Source organism: Manis javanica, chromosome X (genome assembly GCF_040802235.1).
Source record: "Manis javanica isolate MJ-LG chromosome X, MJ_LKY, whole genome shotgun sequence".
Lineage (NCBI taxonomy): Eukaryota > Metazoa > Chordata > Mammalia > Pholidota > Manidae > Manis > Manis javanica.
The window spans coordinates 128,810,301-128,828,360 of NC_133174.1; the positions used below are offsets into that span (position 1 = coordinate 128,810,301).

At 37.8% G+C, this 18,060-nt stretch overlaps 1 protein-coding gene across 1 annotated transcript in view; it reads right to left on the reverse strand.

Moving 5' to 3' along the window:
- Window positions 1–1,854: 1,854 nt before the first annotated feature.
- Window positions 1,855–18,060, reverse strand: part of MCF2 (MCF.2 cell line derived transforming sequence) — a 66,739-nt gene continuing 50,533 nt past the window's right edge. Inside the window, exons 22-26 of the mRNA XM_073227673.1 lie at window positions 17,567–17,645; window positions 16,871–16,937; window positions 15,217–15,323; window positions 4,402–4,514; window positions 1,855–2,822 (exon numbers count right to left, since the gene is read on the reverse strand). Of these exons, the coding sequence (XP_073083774.1) occupies window positions 2,757–2,822; window positions 4,402–4,514; window positions 15,217–15,323; window positions 16,871–16,937; window positions 17,567–17,645 (432 nt within the window). The 3' untranslated portion in view covers window positions 1,855–2,756. The remainder of the gene's footprint in view (window positions 2,823–4,401; window positions 4,515–15,216; window positions 15,324–16,870; window positions 16,938–17,566; window positions 17,646–18,060) is intronic.

Sequence of the window (18,060 nt, forward strand, 5' to 3'; positions counted from 1 at the left end):
AAGGAAAAAGTTAAATCCTAGCTAATATGCTTGCAATCACAATATAGGCAGGTCACAGGGAAGGCAGTACAGCACAGAGAAGACAAGTCACTACTATAGCAGTTTACTACGCTGATGGACAGTGACTGCAGTAGGTGGGGTGAGGGCTTGATAATATGGGTGAATGTTGAAACCACAATGTTGCATATCAATGATACCTTAATTTAAACATGTGTATATATATGTATATATATATATATATATATATATATTACACACACATATATATGCTTGCAACTTTATTTATAAGTGCAGAGAGGGAGAGGTTCTTACCTTATGCCAACTGCAAATTCGGTGAAGTTTTTAAAATTTTAGACTTTAAACAAATAGTACACAGCCTGTTCATATTATACTTGTAACTTTGCCATTCCAAAACCTAGAGTCACCAATTAAAATCTGCAAACTGTTCCCTGGACTCAGACCTTCTTTTCTTCTGTTTAGATTTTTCACCAACCTAAATAATAAGTGAGTTAGTAGACAACAATGGTAATATAAGGTAATAGAAAAATACATTGCATTGCAGCTCAAATTTTCACAAAGCTATTGTATGCACTCAAAGACCTTCACGACACTGTCCTGTCTAGTGAGCAACCTTCAAAGGACTGAGGTAACTTGCAAAAATGGTTATTACTTTAATGACCCACCATTAATTTTCACCCTCATGTGTATCTTCTCAGAACTTTGGGGTCAGACTACACAGTCAATGTGGCATTTCAGTTAAAATTATTGACACAGTGAAGACAAAATTATTTCACATAAAATTTCCAGAAGACTTCTGGAAGCTTCATTCAGTCCTCTTGCAAACATTTCCTTCCTGCTTTGAGTTCTTTCTAATTCAACCGCATATTTGGCAGAACCATCTCTGAAACTGATGCTATATGAAGTCAAATGCTTAAGGACAGAACGATGAAACTAAAAGGCCTTATTTTATATTTGATAAGGGTTGAGCTAATAAAAAGGAACATTAGTTCTCACTGCTTTACACTACCTGCACACATTAAGTCTTGGGCGCAGACACAGGTTTTGTGTGTGTGTGTGTGTGTGTGTGTGTGTGTGTGTGTGTGTGTGTGTGTAACAGGACCTTCCATAGGAAATAACATGCTCTTAGAACTGAGTAAAAACTATGGTGTAAAGTAGCTATGCATGGTCCCAGGCACTTAGTAGGCATTAATTAAATATGTGATGAGTTAGTGAATGGCTTGAGTGACCAAATGGCATGTGATCTGTAGTTATTACAAAGCCAGTTGTATCAGCTGAAACGTCTGAACAAAAGGTAACCACAAGAGAGCAGGCACACTCACAGCATCTCATTCTTTCAAAGCATCCTTCACTCACCAATTAACATTACTTTCAGCGACCTATATGGGCAAGGCTGAAGCAATGGAGATAAAACACTGATAAGAAATGTGATATTTTTGCTTCTTGAGAGCATTATGTCAAAGATGCAAGGAAAGCAGAACTTTCGATTAGATACCCAGATGCCCCGGGGGGAGGTGACCACAGGCACCTACCGTTGACCATCAGCCTTCTCGTGGAGAAGCTGAATGACAGCTCCACTTCTAATCCGGAGGTCTTCTGAGCCTCTCTTTCTGTAATCTGCTAGGGCTTTATATCTGCCTGCAGACTGGAAGGTTGTTTTGAAAAATTACATCACAAACTTGAGCACAAAGCCATTTGCACAACTGCATGCTCAGGGACACAGAACACTCACTATTTACTTCAGTGGTCAATGCGATAGCTTTGCAGGGACAAGTAAACATGGAGCACTTTGTGATTGAAAAAAAAAAGCAGGACACATGTTCACTTAACCTGAAGAATTCATTTTAATTTGTCAAAAGAGAATTACAGCATGAACTACACAGAAAATAAAAGAACACAACTAATTTAAGTCACATGAGTTACAAGCACAATTCCAGGGGCAAAAAAAAAAAAAACAAGCACAAAAATAATTTTCAAATACTGTTATTTGTAAACTATGCTTATGAAAAATTTATCTTGGCACATACAAAAGGCAGTGGTGCTGAACAAAGGCATTTACTAATGTCCCCAAAGGCTTTCTGGGCTTCATATCACTTTGCACAGGTAAAAATAATGGGCACAAAAGCTCTGGGTCCAATAAAAGCATATTAAATCATAATGCTGTGCTTTACTTCATCTTAATCTTTTTTTTATAGCTATATTTTTAAGTTGACTCATTAATAAACTACATAATCCAAGGCACACGGACAGCATCTTGTTAGAAAGTAGACAGAGAAGAAATAAAAATTCTCAAATCCAAAACTATTCTGAGATAAGTTTTTTCTAGCACAAGGTCTTACACACTTACATGATTTTAAAATGAGTAACATAATAAAAAAAATTTTAATGAAAGAAAAGAATTATGTGGTGCTGATTTCTTGCATGTCCAAAGGAATTAACCTGAAAACAATACCCACGTCACTTGGGTTGAACATCTTCTGAGCAGCAATTTTATCAAATGGGCTGAGGAGCACTCAGGAAAAGAGCTACTGGCCATGTAACATAGTAGCTTCATCGTAATAGAAGACCATCCCAATACGGGCCTCTACAAGGGAAGCAGCTCCCTTTATTTCTGAGATTTTTGACTTGGTAAAGTGGGAGTACAAGAGCGGCTCTTTTCAACCTGTTTGTTGTTTATTTTGGGGTTTTTTTGATGAGGGTGAGGATGGAATGCACCGTATTGCTTTTGTATGTTTTCCTTAGTAGCTCAACTCCGGGAATTGCTGGGAGAAGAGAACTAGCAGGTTTTTCGGCATTCCCCTCTTCTGTAATTAAAGCATTCATTAATTTGGCATACTTGCTGTATTTTCTGACGACATAGCCAGAAAAATGCTTATTGAAGACTAACATTCTTGACAATTCCTTCATAGAGCATCTACAGCAAATGCTGAACCCAAATTGGTTTCTCCTGACTTTGTTCGCATCTGGCAACTACTTTTCCCATCCTCAGATAATATGAATTAAGGATATAGAAGATCTTTTTACTAAGAATCTAAACCTGCAGTTCTCGAAGTTTGGGAGGCTGACCATTTGAAGTTCAAAAGTCTGCAAGAGTCAAACCTACACTAAAACATTATTTGCCCTTTTCACTCTCATCCTTTCACAAATATACAGTAGATTTTTCTGGAGACTACCCGATGTGTGACAGCACAAGAGAATGAATACAAAAGCAGGTAGGAGAATCTAGCTGTGTCTTCTGAAGTCAGATATTAGAGATTTACAAAAATATTTAAAATGCCACTCTTTCCACTTACTTTTTTGCTTGAAAAGGTAAATTTTTAATAAAAATGTTATTTATGTAAACTTGTAATGGGTTGATTAACATTTTTAAATTATGAATAAGTAATTCTCTATTTCTCCGTTTTAGTTTATAATATGGTAAATATCAACAGATGTAAACTATTGTCAATCACAGGTGATAAAGCCTGCCCATTCCATCACTAATACTATAAATATTATAATGTGAAATCACTTTGTAAACTGTAAACTGTCATACAAATATGTGTTATGGTCGTGGTATTATTCGCAGAAAGAATATTGTTACTTTTGAAAAGACGGCATTTTAGAGTTCATGCTGTTGTGCTTTGTAATTTTCCACACCATCACTCCCTTACTCCAAATTAGATTTGCCAAATTGAATTTGTTCCTCTGAAGGGCACCAAGGAACTGTCCACTACAAAGCATCATTACCACCCTCCACGCTGGTGACTTCAGAAAAGTGGAGATAGACCCGAAACTGTCCCAACTCCTCTCTGAAAGTCCACTAGGATCCTAATAATAACATCATAAAATTATTTCTTTTACACAACACTTTTACCTAAAGCACCCTCTTTTAGTTTTGTGGGGTTCCCCCTTGTTCTAATACGCTGAGATTTGGTATCATTAGCACATTTTTTGACAGCCCACTAAATTATATTCTTTAGACATTATTTTATGGTTTTTAATGTGTAACATTTATTTCCTGCATCTTCCAATCTGGAATCTAAATCGATTTTTAAAGTATATTTGACCTGCCTTTGTTGACCTGCCTGGTTTTATCTCACATGCCTAGATTGAAACAGGTGGTGAAATTCAATTAAAGATAAAACTGGTCAGTATGTAGAGACTGGAATGACTATCTCATTAACTTCGATAGAAGCTCCACATATAGCTCAAACGAGTTGTACTTACAGGGAAAAGTGCTTACTGAAAATTCACAATAAAACTTGTTTCACATCTTTTGGCCACAGAATGTACCCCATGAACTCAAGGATATTGACAGAAGATTGCCCCTATGTGCCACACCTATTTCATCAGTAAAACTGCCCCAAGCATTTGTATTTATTTTTGTAGGTCATTACTAACCATTAGGGGCTTTTCATCTCCTTCATTGTCATCATAAGAAGAGTAGAAATTGTTGCTTAGCCATTCCTCAGTTGCTTCAGAGATTTCTAAAGGTGGTGGCATCTCAGTCCCAACTACAAGAACAACATAGAGGGTGGCAGTTACTTAATGGTGGTGGTCCAGCACAGCACCACAAAGGGTAAAGGAAAACTAACTGAAATAATCAAGGCTGTAACGTGCAATGGTACAAGAACAGTATCTTTGTATACTAAAACCTCCTATTAGATTGTACTCTTTTGGAATTTCTGGTATTTCAGACAGGGCCTGGAATGTCATATGCCTCTTTCACTTTTTTCGGGGGGTAGTTTCAAGTTGGAGTTGGTAGGAGTGTTACTAAAAATAATATTAAGATAAATAACATTCCAGAGAATACAGTATCTACCCCTTCTTAGAAAAGTAATCTCTTCCAAAAATTTTTTCTGTACCATCTTTATTCATCACACTCAAGTAGCATTTATAACATTCTATGTAGAACATTCCTTTTTTTATTGAAGTATCATTCATATACAATCTTATATTGGTTTTAAGTATACAACAGAGTGGTTCAACAGTTACCCATATTATTAAATCTTCATCCCCACTAGTGCAGTTACTGTCTGTGTACATAGGAAGATGTTACAAAATCATTGGTTATATTCTCCATGCTGTACTACCATCCCTGTGACCTACTTATATTATGATTGAGAATTTTTGTGCCCCTTTATCCCCCCACCCTTCCCACGCACCACAACCTCTCCCCTATGGTAACCACCAGTCACTTCTCAGTGTGTATAACTCTACTGCTGTTTTGTTCATTCTGTTATGCTTTGTTTTTAGATTCCACAAATAAGTGAAATCATATGGTATTTGTCTTTCTCTGCCTGGCTTATTTCATTGAGCATAATAGCCTCTAGATACATCAATGTTGTTGCAAATGGCAGGATTTTCTTTTAGTGGCTGAATCATGATATTCCATTGTGTATATTTAACAAACCTTCTTTATCCATTCATCTACTGATAGACACTTAGGTTGCTTCCATACCTTGGCTGTTGCAAATAGTGTAACAAAAAACATAAGGGTGCAGATCACGGGAAGATGGCGGCATGAGTAGTTCAGAGGAAATCTCCTCCCCAAACCATATATACTTATGAAAATACAATAAATACAACTATTCCTAAAAGAGACACCAGTGGATGCAGTACAACAGCCAGGATACATCTACATCTGTGAGAACTCAGCATCACATGAAGGGGGTAAGATACAAGCTATGGCCAGGCAGGACCCGAATGCTCCCCCACCCCAAAACCCAGCAGGAAGAAAGGAGTCAGAACAGGGAGGGAGTGAAAGCCCAGGACTGCTAAACAACCAGCTCTAGAAATCCGCACCAGGAATGCAGACACAAGGTGCACGGGGTGCTGGATATTAGATAAACGGAAAAGCAAAACCTGGGGGCAGGTACCGGCAAATGGCACCACTGAGACAAAAGAAAAGCAAGTGCTTTCTGCAAGTCTTAAAGAGACAGGGAACCCTTAGCTGGACGGAGTTGTCCCAGCAGCTGGGAGTACCGGGGAAACTTAAGTGCCCTAAATGGAGGCACTGCAGCTCTGAAGCCCCTCACAGGACTAGGCAGTCTGCCAGTCGTTCCTCCAACTGGAGCGGACCCCAACACATGGGACCAGTAGCAGGAAAGTGGGAGCGTGCGCCGTGGGCAGAAGCGCTAGAAGGAACCAAGAGCAGATCCGTGTGCCGCAGGGCTAGCATGCAGTGGTGCGACCGAACAGCCAGGGCACATCTCGCATGCACCGGAGGCAGTAAAGCCAGAGTCTGGTAGAAGCCTGTGCGGAAAAGCCCCGCGTGCACCAGCAACAGAGCCAGAGGGAGCAGGTGCGCTCCCAGGAGCCAACCGGAATCCCAGCCCAACACACAGCCGCCTGGGCAAGACCCAAAGGCCGCTGCTGCCACACAGCTGCCCAGCAGGGTCGCCGCTAGCATGGAGGAGTGCACCTGGCGTGCCTGCCAATCCCCATAGGGCTCCGTGCTACTCTGACAGACACCCCACTCAAAGCAGCTTAGGAGATTAACCCAGTGGCTGCTCCAGGAGTGCAGGTAGCCGTCACAGGCAGCAGAGAAGGGCAAGGCATCCAGCAAGCAGGAAAGGACTTTCCTCTCCCAGCTGACACACCCACAACCTGCCTACAGCCACTGCTATCACCATGAAAAGGCAAAAATTTCTGGTCCAGATCAAGATAGTTACACCTGAGAAAGGATCTACAGAGGCAGACCTAACCAGTCTCCCTGAAAAGGAATTCAAAATAAAAATCATAAACATGCTGACAGAGCTGCAGAGAAATATGCAAGAGCTAAGGGATGAAGTCCGGAGGGAGATTACAGACGTCTGGAGAGAGATCACATATCTCCAGAGGGAGATTACAGAAGTGAAACAAACTCTGGAAGGATTTATAAGCAGAATGGATAAGATGCAAGAGGCCATTGATGGAAAAGAAACCAGAGAACAGGAACGCATAGAAGCTGATGCAGAGAGAGATAAAAGGATCTCCAGGAATGAAACAATATTAAGAGAACTGTGTGACCAATCCAAAAGGAACAATATCCGCATTATAGGAGTACCAGAGGAAGAAGAGAGAGAAAAAGGGATGGAAAGTGTCTTTGAAGAAATAATTGCTGAGAATTTCCCCAAACTGGGGGAGGAAATAGTTGCTCAGACTACGGAGGCACACAGAACTCCCGAGAAATGGGATCCAAAGAGGTCAACACCAAAACACATAAAAATTAAAATGGCAAAGATGAAAGACAGGGAAAGAGTATTAAAGGCAGCCAGAGAGAGTAAAAAGGTCACCTACAAAGGAAAACCCATCAGGCTATCATCAGACTTCTCAACAGAAACCTTACAGGCCAGAAGAGAATGGCATGATATATTTAATGAAATGAAACAGAAGGGCCTTGAACCAAGGATACTGTATCCAGCACGATTATCATTTAAATATGAAGGAGGGATGAAACAATTACCAGACAAGCAAAAGTTGAGGGAACTTGCCTCCCACAAACCACCTCTACAGGGCATCTTACAGGGAGTGCTCTAGATGGGAGCACTCCTAAAAAGAGCACAGAACAAAACACCCAACATATGAAGAATGGAGGAAGAGGAATAAGAAGGGAGAGAAATAAAGAATCATCAGACCGTGTTTATAATAGCTCAATAAGTGAGTTAAGATAGACAGTAAGATAGTAAAGAAGCTAACCTTCAACCTTTCGTAACCACAAACTTAAAGCTTGCAATGGCAATAAGTACATACCTTTCAATAATCACCCTAAATGTAAATAGACTGAATGCACCAATCAAAAGACACAGAATAATAGAATGGATAAAAAAGCAAGACCCATCTATATGCTGCTTACAAGAGACTCACCTCAAACCCAAAGACATGCACAGATTAAAAGTCAAGGGATGGAGAAAGATACTTCATGCAAAAGAGAGAAAAAAGCAGGTGTCACAATACTAGTATCAGACAAAATAGACTTCGAAATAAAGAAAGCAACCAGAGATAAAGAAGGACATTACATAATGATAAAGGGCTCAGTCCAACAAGAGGATATAACCACTATAAACATATATGCACCCAATACAGGAGCACCGACATATGTGAAACAAATACTAACAGAATTAAAGGAGGAAATAGAATGCAATGCATTCATTTTGGGAGACTTCAACACACCACTCACTCCAAAGGACAGATCCACCAGACAGAAAATAAGTAAGGACACAAAGGCACTGAACAACACGCTAGAACAGATGGACCTAATAGACATCTATAGAACTCTACATCCAAAAGCAACAGGATACACATTCTTCTCAAGTGCACATGGAACATTCTCCAGAATAGACCACATACTAGGCCACAAAAAGAACCTCAGTAAATTCCAAAAGATTGAAATCCTACCACACAACTTTTCAGACCACAAAGGTATAAAACTAGAAATAAATTCTACAAAGAAAACAAAAAGGCTCACAAACACATGGAGGCTTAACAATATGCTCCTAAATAATCAATGGATCAATGAACAAATTAATAAAGAGATCAAGGAATTATGGAAACAAATGACAACAACACAATGCCCCAAATTCTGTGGATCACAGCAAAAGCAGTCTTAAGAGGAAAGTATATAGTGATCCAGGAATATTTAAAGAAGGAAGAACAATCCCAAATGAATAGTCTAATGTCACAATTATCGAAACTGAAAAAGAAGAACAAATGAGGCCTACGGTCAGCAGATGGAGGGACATAATAAAGATCACAGAAGAAATAAATAAAATTGAGAAGAATAAAACAATAGAAAAAATCAATGAAACCAAGAGCTGGTTCTACGAGAAAATAAACAAACTAGATAAGCCTCTAGCCAGACTTATTAAGAGAAAAAGAGAATCAACACACATCAACAGAATCAGAAACAAGAAAGGAAAAATCACGACGGACCCCACAGAAATACAAAGAATTATTAGAGAATACTATGAAAACCTATATGCTAACAAGCTGGAAAACCTAGGAGAAATGGACAACTTCTTAGAAAAATACAACCTTCCAAGACTGACCCAGAAAGAAACAGAAAATCTAAACAGACCAATTAACAGCAATGAAATTGTATCAGTAATCTAATAACTACCCAAGAACAAAACCCCCGGGCCAGATGGATTTACCTCAGAATTTTATCAAACATATAGAGAAGATATAACACCCATTCTCCTTAAAGTTTTCCAAAAAATAGAAGAGGAGGGAATACTCCCAAACTCATTCTATGAAGCCAACATCACCCTAATACCAAAACCAGGCAAAGACTCCACCAAAAAAGAAAACTACAGACCATATCCCTGATGAATATAGATGCAAAAATACTCAACAAAATATTAGCAAACCGAATTCAAAAATACCTCAAGAGGATCATATGCCATGACCAAGTGGAACTCATCCCAGGGATGCAAGGATGATACAACATTCAAAAATCCAGCAACATCAACCACCAAATCAACAAAAAGGACAAAAACCACATGATGATCTCCACAGAGGCTGAAAAAGCATTCGACAAAATTCAACATCCATTCATGATAAAAACTCTCAACAAAATGGTCATAGAGAGCAAGTACCTCAACATAATAAAGGCCATATATGATCAATCCACAGCTAACATCATACTGAACAGCGAGAGGCTGAAACCTTTTCCTCTGAGATCGGGAACAAGACAGGGATGCCCACTCTCCCCACTGTTATCCAACGTGGTACTGGAGGTCCTAGCCATGGCAATCAGACAAAACAAAGAAATACAAGGAATCCAGATTGGTAAAGAAGAAGTCAAACTGTCACTATTTGCAGATGACATGATATTGTACATAAAAAACCCTAAGACTCCACTGCAAAACTACTAGAACTAATATCAGAATTCAGCAAAGTTGCAGGATACAAAATTAACACACAGAAATCTGTAGCTTTCCTATACACTAACAATGAACTAATAGAAAGAGAAATCAGGAAAACAATTCCATTCACAATAGCATCAAAAAGAATAAAATACCTAGGAATAAACCTAACCAAGGAAGTGAAAGACCTATGCCCTGAAAACTATGAGACACTCTTAAGAGAAATTAAAGTGGTCACTAACAATGGAAACTCATCCCATGCTCCTGGCTAGGAAGAATTAATATAATCAAAATGGCCATCCTGCCAAAGAAATATACAGATTCAATGCAATCCCTATCAAATTACCAACAGCATTCTTCAATGAACTGGAACAAATAGTTCAAAAATTCATATGGAACCATCAAAGTCCCCGAATAGTCAACACAATCCTGAGAAGGAAGAATAAAGTGGGGGAGGTCTCGCTCCCCAAATTGAAGCTCTACTACAAAGCCACAGTAATCAAGACAATTTGGTACTGGCACAAGAACAGAGCCACAGACCAGTGGAACAGAATAGAGACTCCAGACATTAACCCAAACATATATGGCCAATTAATATATGATAAAGGAGCCATGGACATACAATGGGGAAATGACAGTCTCCTCAACAGATGGTGCTGGCAAAACTGGACAGCTACATGTAAGAGAATGAAACTGGATCACTGTCTATCCCCATACACAAAAGTAAACTCCAAATGGATCAAAGACCTGAATGTAAGTCATGAAACCATAAAACTCTTATAAAAAAACATAGGCAAAAATCTCATGGGCATAGACATGAGTGACTTCTTCATGAACATATCTCCCTGGGCAAGGGAAACAAAGGCAAAAATGAACAAGTGGGACTATATCAAGCTAAAAAGCTTCTGTACAGCAAAGGACACCATCAATAGAACAAAAAGGTATCCTACAGTATGGAACAACATATTCATAAATGACAGATCCGATAAAGGATTGACATCCAAAATATATAAAGAGCCCACATGCCTCAACAAACAAAAAGCAAATAATCCAATTAAAAAATGGGCAGAGGAGCTGAATAGACAGTTCTCTAAAGAAGAAATTCAGATGGCCAACAGGCACATGAAAAGATGCTCCACATCGCTAATCATCAGAGAAATGCAAATTAAAACCACAATGAGATATCACCTCACACCAGTAAGGATCACCATCATCGAAAAGACAAACAACAACAAATGTTGGCGAGGTTGTAGAGAAAGGGAAACCCTTGTACACTGTTGGTGGGAATGTAAAGTAGTTCAACCATTGTGGAAAGCAGTATGGAGGTTCCTCATAATGCTCTAAATAGAAATACCATTTGACCCAGGAATTTCACTTCTGGAAATTTACCCTAAGAATGCAGCACTCCAGTTTGAAAAAGACAGATGCACCCCTATGTTTATTGCTGCAGTTTTTACAATAGCCAAGATATGGAAGCAACCTAAACGTCCGTCAGTAGATGAATGGATAAAGAAGATGTGGTACATATACATAATGGAATATTTCGCAGCCATAAGAAGAAAACAGATCCTACCATTCGCAACAACATGGATGGAGCTAGAGGGTATTATTCTCAGTGAAATAAGCCAAGTGGAGAAGGACAAGTGCCAAATGATTTCACTCATATGTGGAGTATAAGAACAAAGGAAAACTGAAGGCACAAAACAGCAGCAGAATCACAGACCCAAGAATGGACTAATAGTTACTAAAGGGAAAGGGACTGGGGATGATGGGTGGGAAGGGAGGGATAAGGGCGAGGAAAAAGAAAGAGGGCATTATGATTAGCATGTATTGTGAATGGGGGGCACGGGGAGGTCTGTGCAACACAGAGAAGACAAGTAGTGATTTTACAGCATCTTACTACACAGATGGACAGTGACTGTGAAGGGGTATGTGGGGGGGACTTGGTGAAGGGGGGAACCTAGTAAACATAATGTTCTTTCTGTAATTGTAGATTAATGATACCAAAATAAAAAATAAAAAGGAAAAAAAAATTGTATGGAAAGGCAAAAGACCAGAGTAGCCAACACAAACCTGAAGAAGAACAAAGTCAGAGGACTGACACTACCCAACTTCAAAACTTTCTATAAAGCTACAGTAATCAAAACAACATAATATTAGTAAAAGAACAGATTAATAGACTAACTGAACAGAACAGAGAGCTCAGAAATAGATTCACACAAATGTAATCAACTGATCTTTGACAAAGAGGCAAAGATGATTCAATGGAGAGAGGGTAGTCTTTTCAACAAATGGTGCTAGAACAAATGGACATCCACATGCCAAAAATAAAAAAAGAAATCTAGACACAGACTTTTACCTTTCACAAAAATTAACTCAGAATGGGTCATAGACCTAAATGTAAAATGCAGAACTTTAAAACATCTAGAAGATAACATAGGGAAAAGTCTAGGGGACCTTGAATTTGGCTATGCATTTTTAATAAAACACCAAAAGCAAGATCCCTGAAAGAAATAAAATTGATAAATTAGACTTTAAAAAAAAAACAAAAAAACATAAGGGTGCATATGTCTTTTCAAATCAGGGATCTTGTTTTTTTGGGGTAAATTCCTAATAGTGGGACTATGAGATCAAATGGTATTTCTATTTTTGAGAAACCTCCAGACTGCTTTCCACAGCAATTGTACCAATTTAAATTCCCACCAAAAGTGTAGGAGGGCTCCTTTTTCTCCATACCCTTGCCAGCATTTGTTGTTTCTTGTCTTTTGGTTAGTGGCCATCCTAATAGGTGTGAAGTGATACCTCACTGTGGTTCTGTTTTGCATTTCTGTGATGATAGCAATGTGCAGCATCTTTTCATGTTCCTGTTGGCCATGAGTATTTCTTCTTTGGAGAAATGTCTGTTCAGGTCTTCCACCCATTTTTTAGTCAGGTTATTTGTTTTTTTGGTGTTGAGGCATACGAGTTCTTTATATATTTTGGATGTTAATTCCTTATTGGATAAATAATTTACAAAAATATTCTCCCATACTGTAGGATGCCTTTTTGTTCTGCTGATGGTCTCCTTTGCTGTACAGAAGCTTTTTAGTAGTTTGATGTATCCCCACTTGTTCAAATTTTATTTTGTTTCCCTTGCCCAAGGAGATGCATTCAGGAAAAATTCCTCATGTTTCTATTCAAGAGATTTTTGCTATGTTTTCTTCCAAGAGTTTTATGGTTTCATGACTTACATTCAGGTCTTTGATGCATTTCAAGTTTACCTTTGTGTATGGCGTTAGACAGTAAACCAGTTTCATTCTCTTGGATGTAGCTGTCCAGTTTTCCCAACAATTATTGAAGAGACTGTCTTTTCCCCATGCTGTATTCATGGCTCTTTTATCATATATTAATTAACTATATATATGTGGGTTTATTTCTGAGCCCTCTGTTCTGTTGCATTGATCTATGGGTATGTTCTTGTGCCAGTACCATACTGTTTTGCTTACTATAGCTTTGTAATAGAGCTTGAAGTCAGGAAGTGTAATCATCCAGCTTGGCTCTTCTTTCTCAGGATTGGTTTGGCTATTTAGGGTCTTCTGTGCTTCTATATGATTTTTAGAAGTATTAGTATAGTTTATTTGAAAAAAAATGCTGTTGGAATTTTGATAGAGATTGCATTGAATATGCAAATTAATTTCAGCAGGATGGTCATTTTGACAATATTAATTCTTCCAACTATGAGTATGGGATAGATTTCCATTTATTTCCATCTTTAATTTTTCTCATCAGTGTCATATAGTTTTCAGAATACAGGTCTTTTTGAAAACCTTGTTTATTAGGTTTATTTATAGGTATTTTCTCCTTTTTGGTGCAGGTGTAAATGGAATTGTTTTCCTGATTTCTCTTTCTACTAGGTCATTCATAGCATATAGGAATGCAACAGATTTTTGTGTATCAATGTTACACCCTGCAACTTTGCTGAATCCAATCATTAGTTCTAATAGTTTTTTTGTGGATTCTTTGGAATTCTTTATGTACAATATCATGTCATCTGCAAACAGTGACAGTTTAACTTGTTCCTTACCAATGTGGAAGCCTTTTATGTTTTTTGTGTTGTCTGACTGCTGTGGCTAGGACCTCCAGTATGATGTTGAATAAAAATGGTGAGGGTGGACATCCTTGTATTGTTCTTGATCTCAAAGGAAAAGCTTTTAGCTTTTTGCCATTGACTATGATGTTAGCTGTGGGCCTTTATTATGTTGAGGTACATAGCTTCTATACCTATTTTGTTGAGAGAACATTATCATTTTTGACTTGTCTTATCTCTCTTAGTAGGCAGAGACTATGTGTTTATACATTATATGTCTCATAAGAGCCTTGAATGTAAGAGGTGCTTAATTAATACAATATATTGAACTGCTATGGATTAAGCAATCTAGTGTAGGCAGGGAATTAACAGCCTCTCATCTTGGCCACACTAAACTATTCATGTAACCTTGGAAAAGTCATGTGAACTTTCTCTGACTTGGTTTCCTCATGTGACAAATGAAGGTATTGTTCTTTGCTGACTGTTGGGGGTTCACAGCACAGATGACCTGAGGAAAGTGACCTTTAAATGATAACTGTAAGCTGAGCGAGGTTGTCCTTATGTGCTTCTCTCCAACGAGTAGAGAGGCCTCTTCCAGATTAAGAACTATCATATTTAAATATTGAATATCAGGTACTCTTTAAGGCATTTCTCCAAGAATGTGTATGTTGTTGGTCCCAGAGGTACTTACATGAGTCTGCTGGATACTTCTACAGCACCTTATACAACCCTGTTACAACACTTACCACATTTAATTTTAATTGCTCATTGAGTTATCTTTCTATTTTCCTGGTTCCATGGGGATAGCAGCTGAGTGTCTCTTACTTAAAAAGTGTGTACCCAACAGTTTGCACAATTTCTGGCACATAGGCTATGTTATATTTGTTGAATTAAATAAATTGTGGAAATTGGCTTAGCCGGCACAATTTACGAAAGAAAGACAAATATTCCACCTGTAAATGACTCTTCTGTATTCATTAAACCTATTCACCATTAAGTGTGAATTCCCTGAAGCCAGGGTCAGTGTTTTACTTGTTTTTGTATTCTGCACAGCAGGGGTTCCTAGCATCGGGAAGAATCACGCGGAGAACTTGCTCCCTTACACATGGTGGGATCTTACAGAGTTTTTGATTCAGGAGCCAAAGAATTTGCCTTCCTTACAAGACAAAAGAGCCTTATAAATATGGGCTAATTTTGTTTTCTTTGTACAAGATAACAGATAGGTAGATTAGGCAAATTAAAAATGGAAGAAAAAGATTTGCACAACCATGAATCTTAGCTGTAGATAACCACTACACATACCTGTGTCTACTGCCTGAACTGACACGCCTACCTCACCGACCTCCACCATGGTGCGGCTGTGTTCTGATTCAGTTTCCTTGGTACCTATAAAAGCTCCCTGTTGCTTTCTGAAATAGTAAATATGTGAAAATAAGTGAGCTTTTGTACAATCAAATAAGAAAAAATCTAAAATGTTATTTCTTCCACTAATGTACGTTAAGAACATACTCTGAGAATCCATTCAAACAAAACAGATTTCCCCCCTTACGTAAGTCTGTGTGATAGTAGTTCAAAGCATATAGAAGCATAAATCCTAGGATCCAAGCCAGCAAGGTCTTTCTTTAATATGCAAGGAAAAACCACTCCTCTTCTGGACTCAAAGAAAGTATATTGTTTAAAATGACTGTTGTGTATTGTATATTCTTGAAATCACCTAAGAGGTATATCTTCGATATTCTCTCCACACATGTAAGAAAGGATAACTACATGAGGCAATGGATGTGTTCATTGGCTTGATTGTGGTGAATATTTCAAAATGTATACATATATCAAATTATCAAGTTGTACTCTTCAAACATACAGTTTTAAATTGTCAACTCTCAATAAAGTTGGAACAAAACATAAAAAAAATACTGTTGCTCTATGAACTTTTAACCTTAATGAATTAGGTAACGTGTATATAAATGATGATGAAACCTTAATCTGATTAATACTTTTGTATTATATCAGCTACCAAAAGGCCAACTACTGCATGAAATCTAAAGACTTTAACTCCATAATAGATGACAAAACATTGAGTATGGTGACCCTGGAAGATAGAGACTTCCATTGTGACTTTTAAGTGCCTCTCCTAAAGCCCCAGATGAACCAACACACTTTGTACCTGATTTTAGCTACCTCTGAAATACAATGTGAAACAAACAGAAAAAGAGTATTTTTAAGAAAGCATTACATGATCCTTAACATCTGCATAGTGAATTTCTATGCCGACACCTTGGAATCACTTTAGGGATCCCTTCTGCATATATGCAAAGGTTCTATAGAATCTCCACCTTTTAGGATTTGTAGAGGCAGAATACGAAGACAGCATCTCTAAACCAGCAGCACACTATCATTTAGGACTGCTGCCTTCCTCAAAGACTTCATGGACGTATCCAGGCACAGTTCCCTCCCAGGATCCATACCTCCTCTGTAACTATGTAGAAGAGAGGCCAAGTCATCATCAAGTGGTCTCCATCAAGAGACCACAAAGCTGTGGGTGAGCAGTGGCTGCCAGTCCTTCATCATACTTAGAACTCTCTTTCACCAATCAAATCAAAGGTGAAGAAAATATTTTGAAGACAAAGCCACAAGTGCAGCCCCTTCTACTGTCAGCCTACATGCAACTCCCCCCAGGATATACTGAGAGCAAAGCACTTGTAATTGTGTTTAAAAATTAGCCCAAACTATCACATTACTTTTAACATCAAGGGAAACAATGGGTTAACTATTAAAGACTATCAGGCTCCAACTGTAAGGACAGAACTGAGAAAATGATGTGTTTATGGGATTGGAGGAGTTATTGCTAAAAGGATAGGTAGTTTTTAACTGAGACGTTGTAATTACATTCTTTCCTGTTATGTATGGAAAATAGAAGATTGCAGGAGTGATAGTTCTTAAAAGAAAAATTGCTTACTCATCATTCTGCTGAGAAGAATGCTTATTCTGCTTTGTTAACTGATTATGTTGCTTTTCTTCCTTGACTGTGAAATAAAACAAAGCTTATGTAAGCATCATTTGGGAGCCACACTTCTTACTTCCTTGAAGATTAATGACTTTCTCATGTGACACGTACACAGATACACACACACATACACACACACACACACACACACACACACATTCCCATTAGAGTGAACCTTCAGAGTTGAAATAACCAGAGACAAAGCCAGTTGGAATTTGAAATACAGCAAAAGACTGAACCGTGCAATATTTTATTCAATAAATTAAAATTTATTACTAGAACTACCCAAATACCAATTATTAAGCACTGATTACTTAAGGTCCCAAGCAGAGTTACCTCAGGGGAAGGGCTTAGAATTAAGAGTCAGTTTGCTATAGTACTTTCCAACTGCTTTTCAAGAACTAGATTTCATTTTCTAGTGTAAAGTTCATTGTCCAAATCAATTTAAACAACCCCTGAATCTTGATCTCCTACTACTGAGTTTAATAAACCCTTTCATTATAAGTAGGATAAAATAAATATCAGCCACATTCCCTGTAAAAATTACAACAAAATCTGAGTCAATACACCATTACTGTACTTCTTGTTCTGAAGAAAGCTGAATTCACAGCTTAATTTATCTTGTTCTGAAGAAGTGCTTGAATTTACCTGTCTTAAGTTCTTGTTGCTTCAACAAAATAATTCTTATTTCTTTTACCCATGTCATCTTCACATTGGTATTTGGAGCCTAAAGATTTTTAGAAGTGGAGAGGAGAAGACATGTTTCCTTTTAAAAAGGATGATTTATAACAAAACAAATATGATTAATAATATCAAACAAGATCTATATCCTAAACCATCATTTTCAAACTCTAACATTTTGATTCTTCACACTGTTAAGAAGCAAGTAAGCAGGCATCAGATTAGATGAATAGTCAAAACCACTTTGAAATTGTCCTTAAATAATAATGCTCAGAGAAAATATGAAATACAATCTTTTTTTTCTTTGTAAAAGAGTTCTCTTGAAAATATAAGTGTTTTTATGTTTGATTTTGGTAAAAAAAAACAAGTTTTACTATTTCTGAAAAGATAGTCTATTGCAGAGTAATCTTGATAACAGATGACAACATAAAAGTGTCCTTAAATATCCTCTCATTACTTGG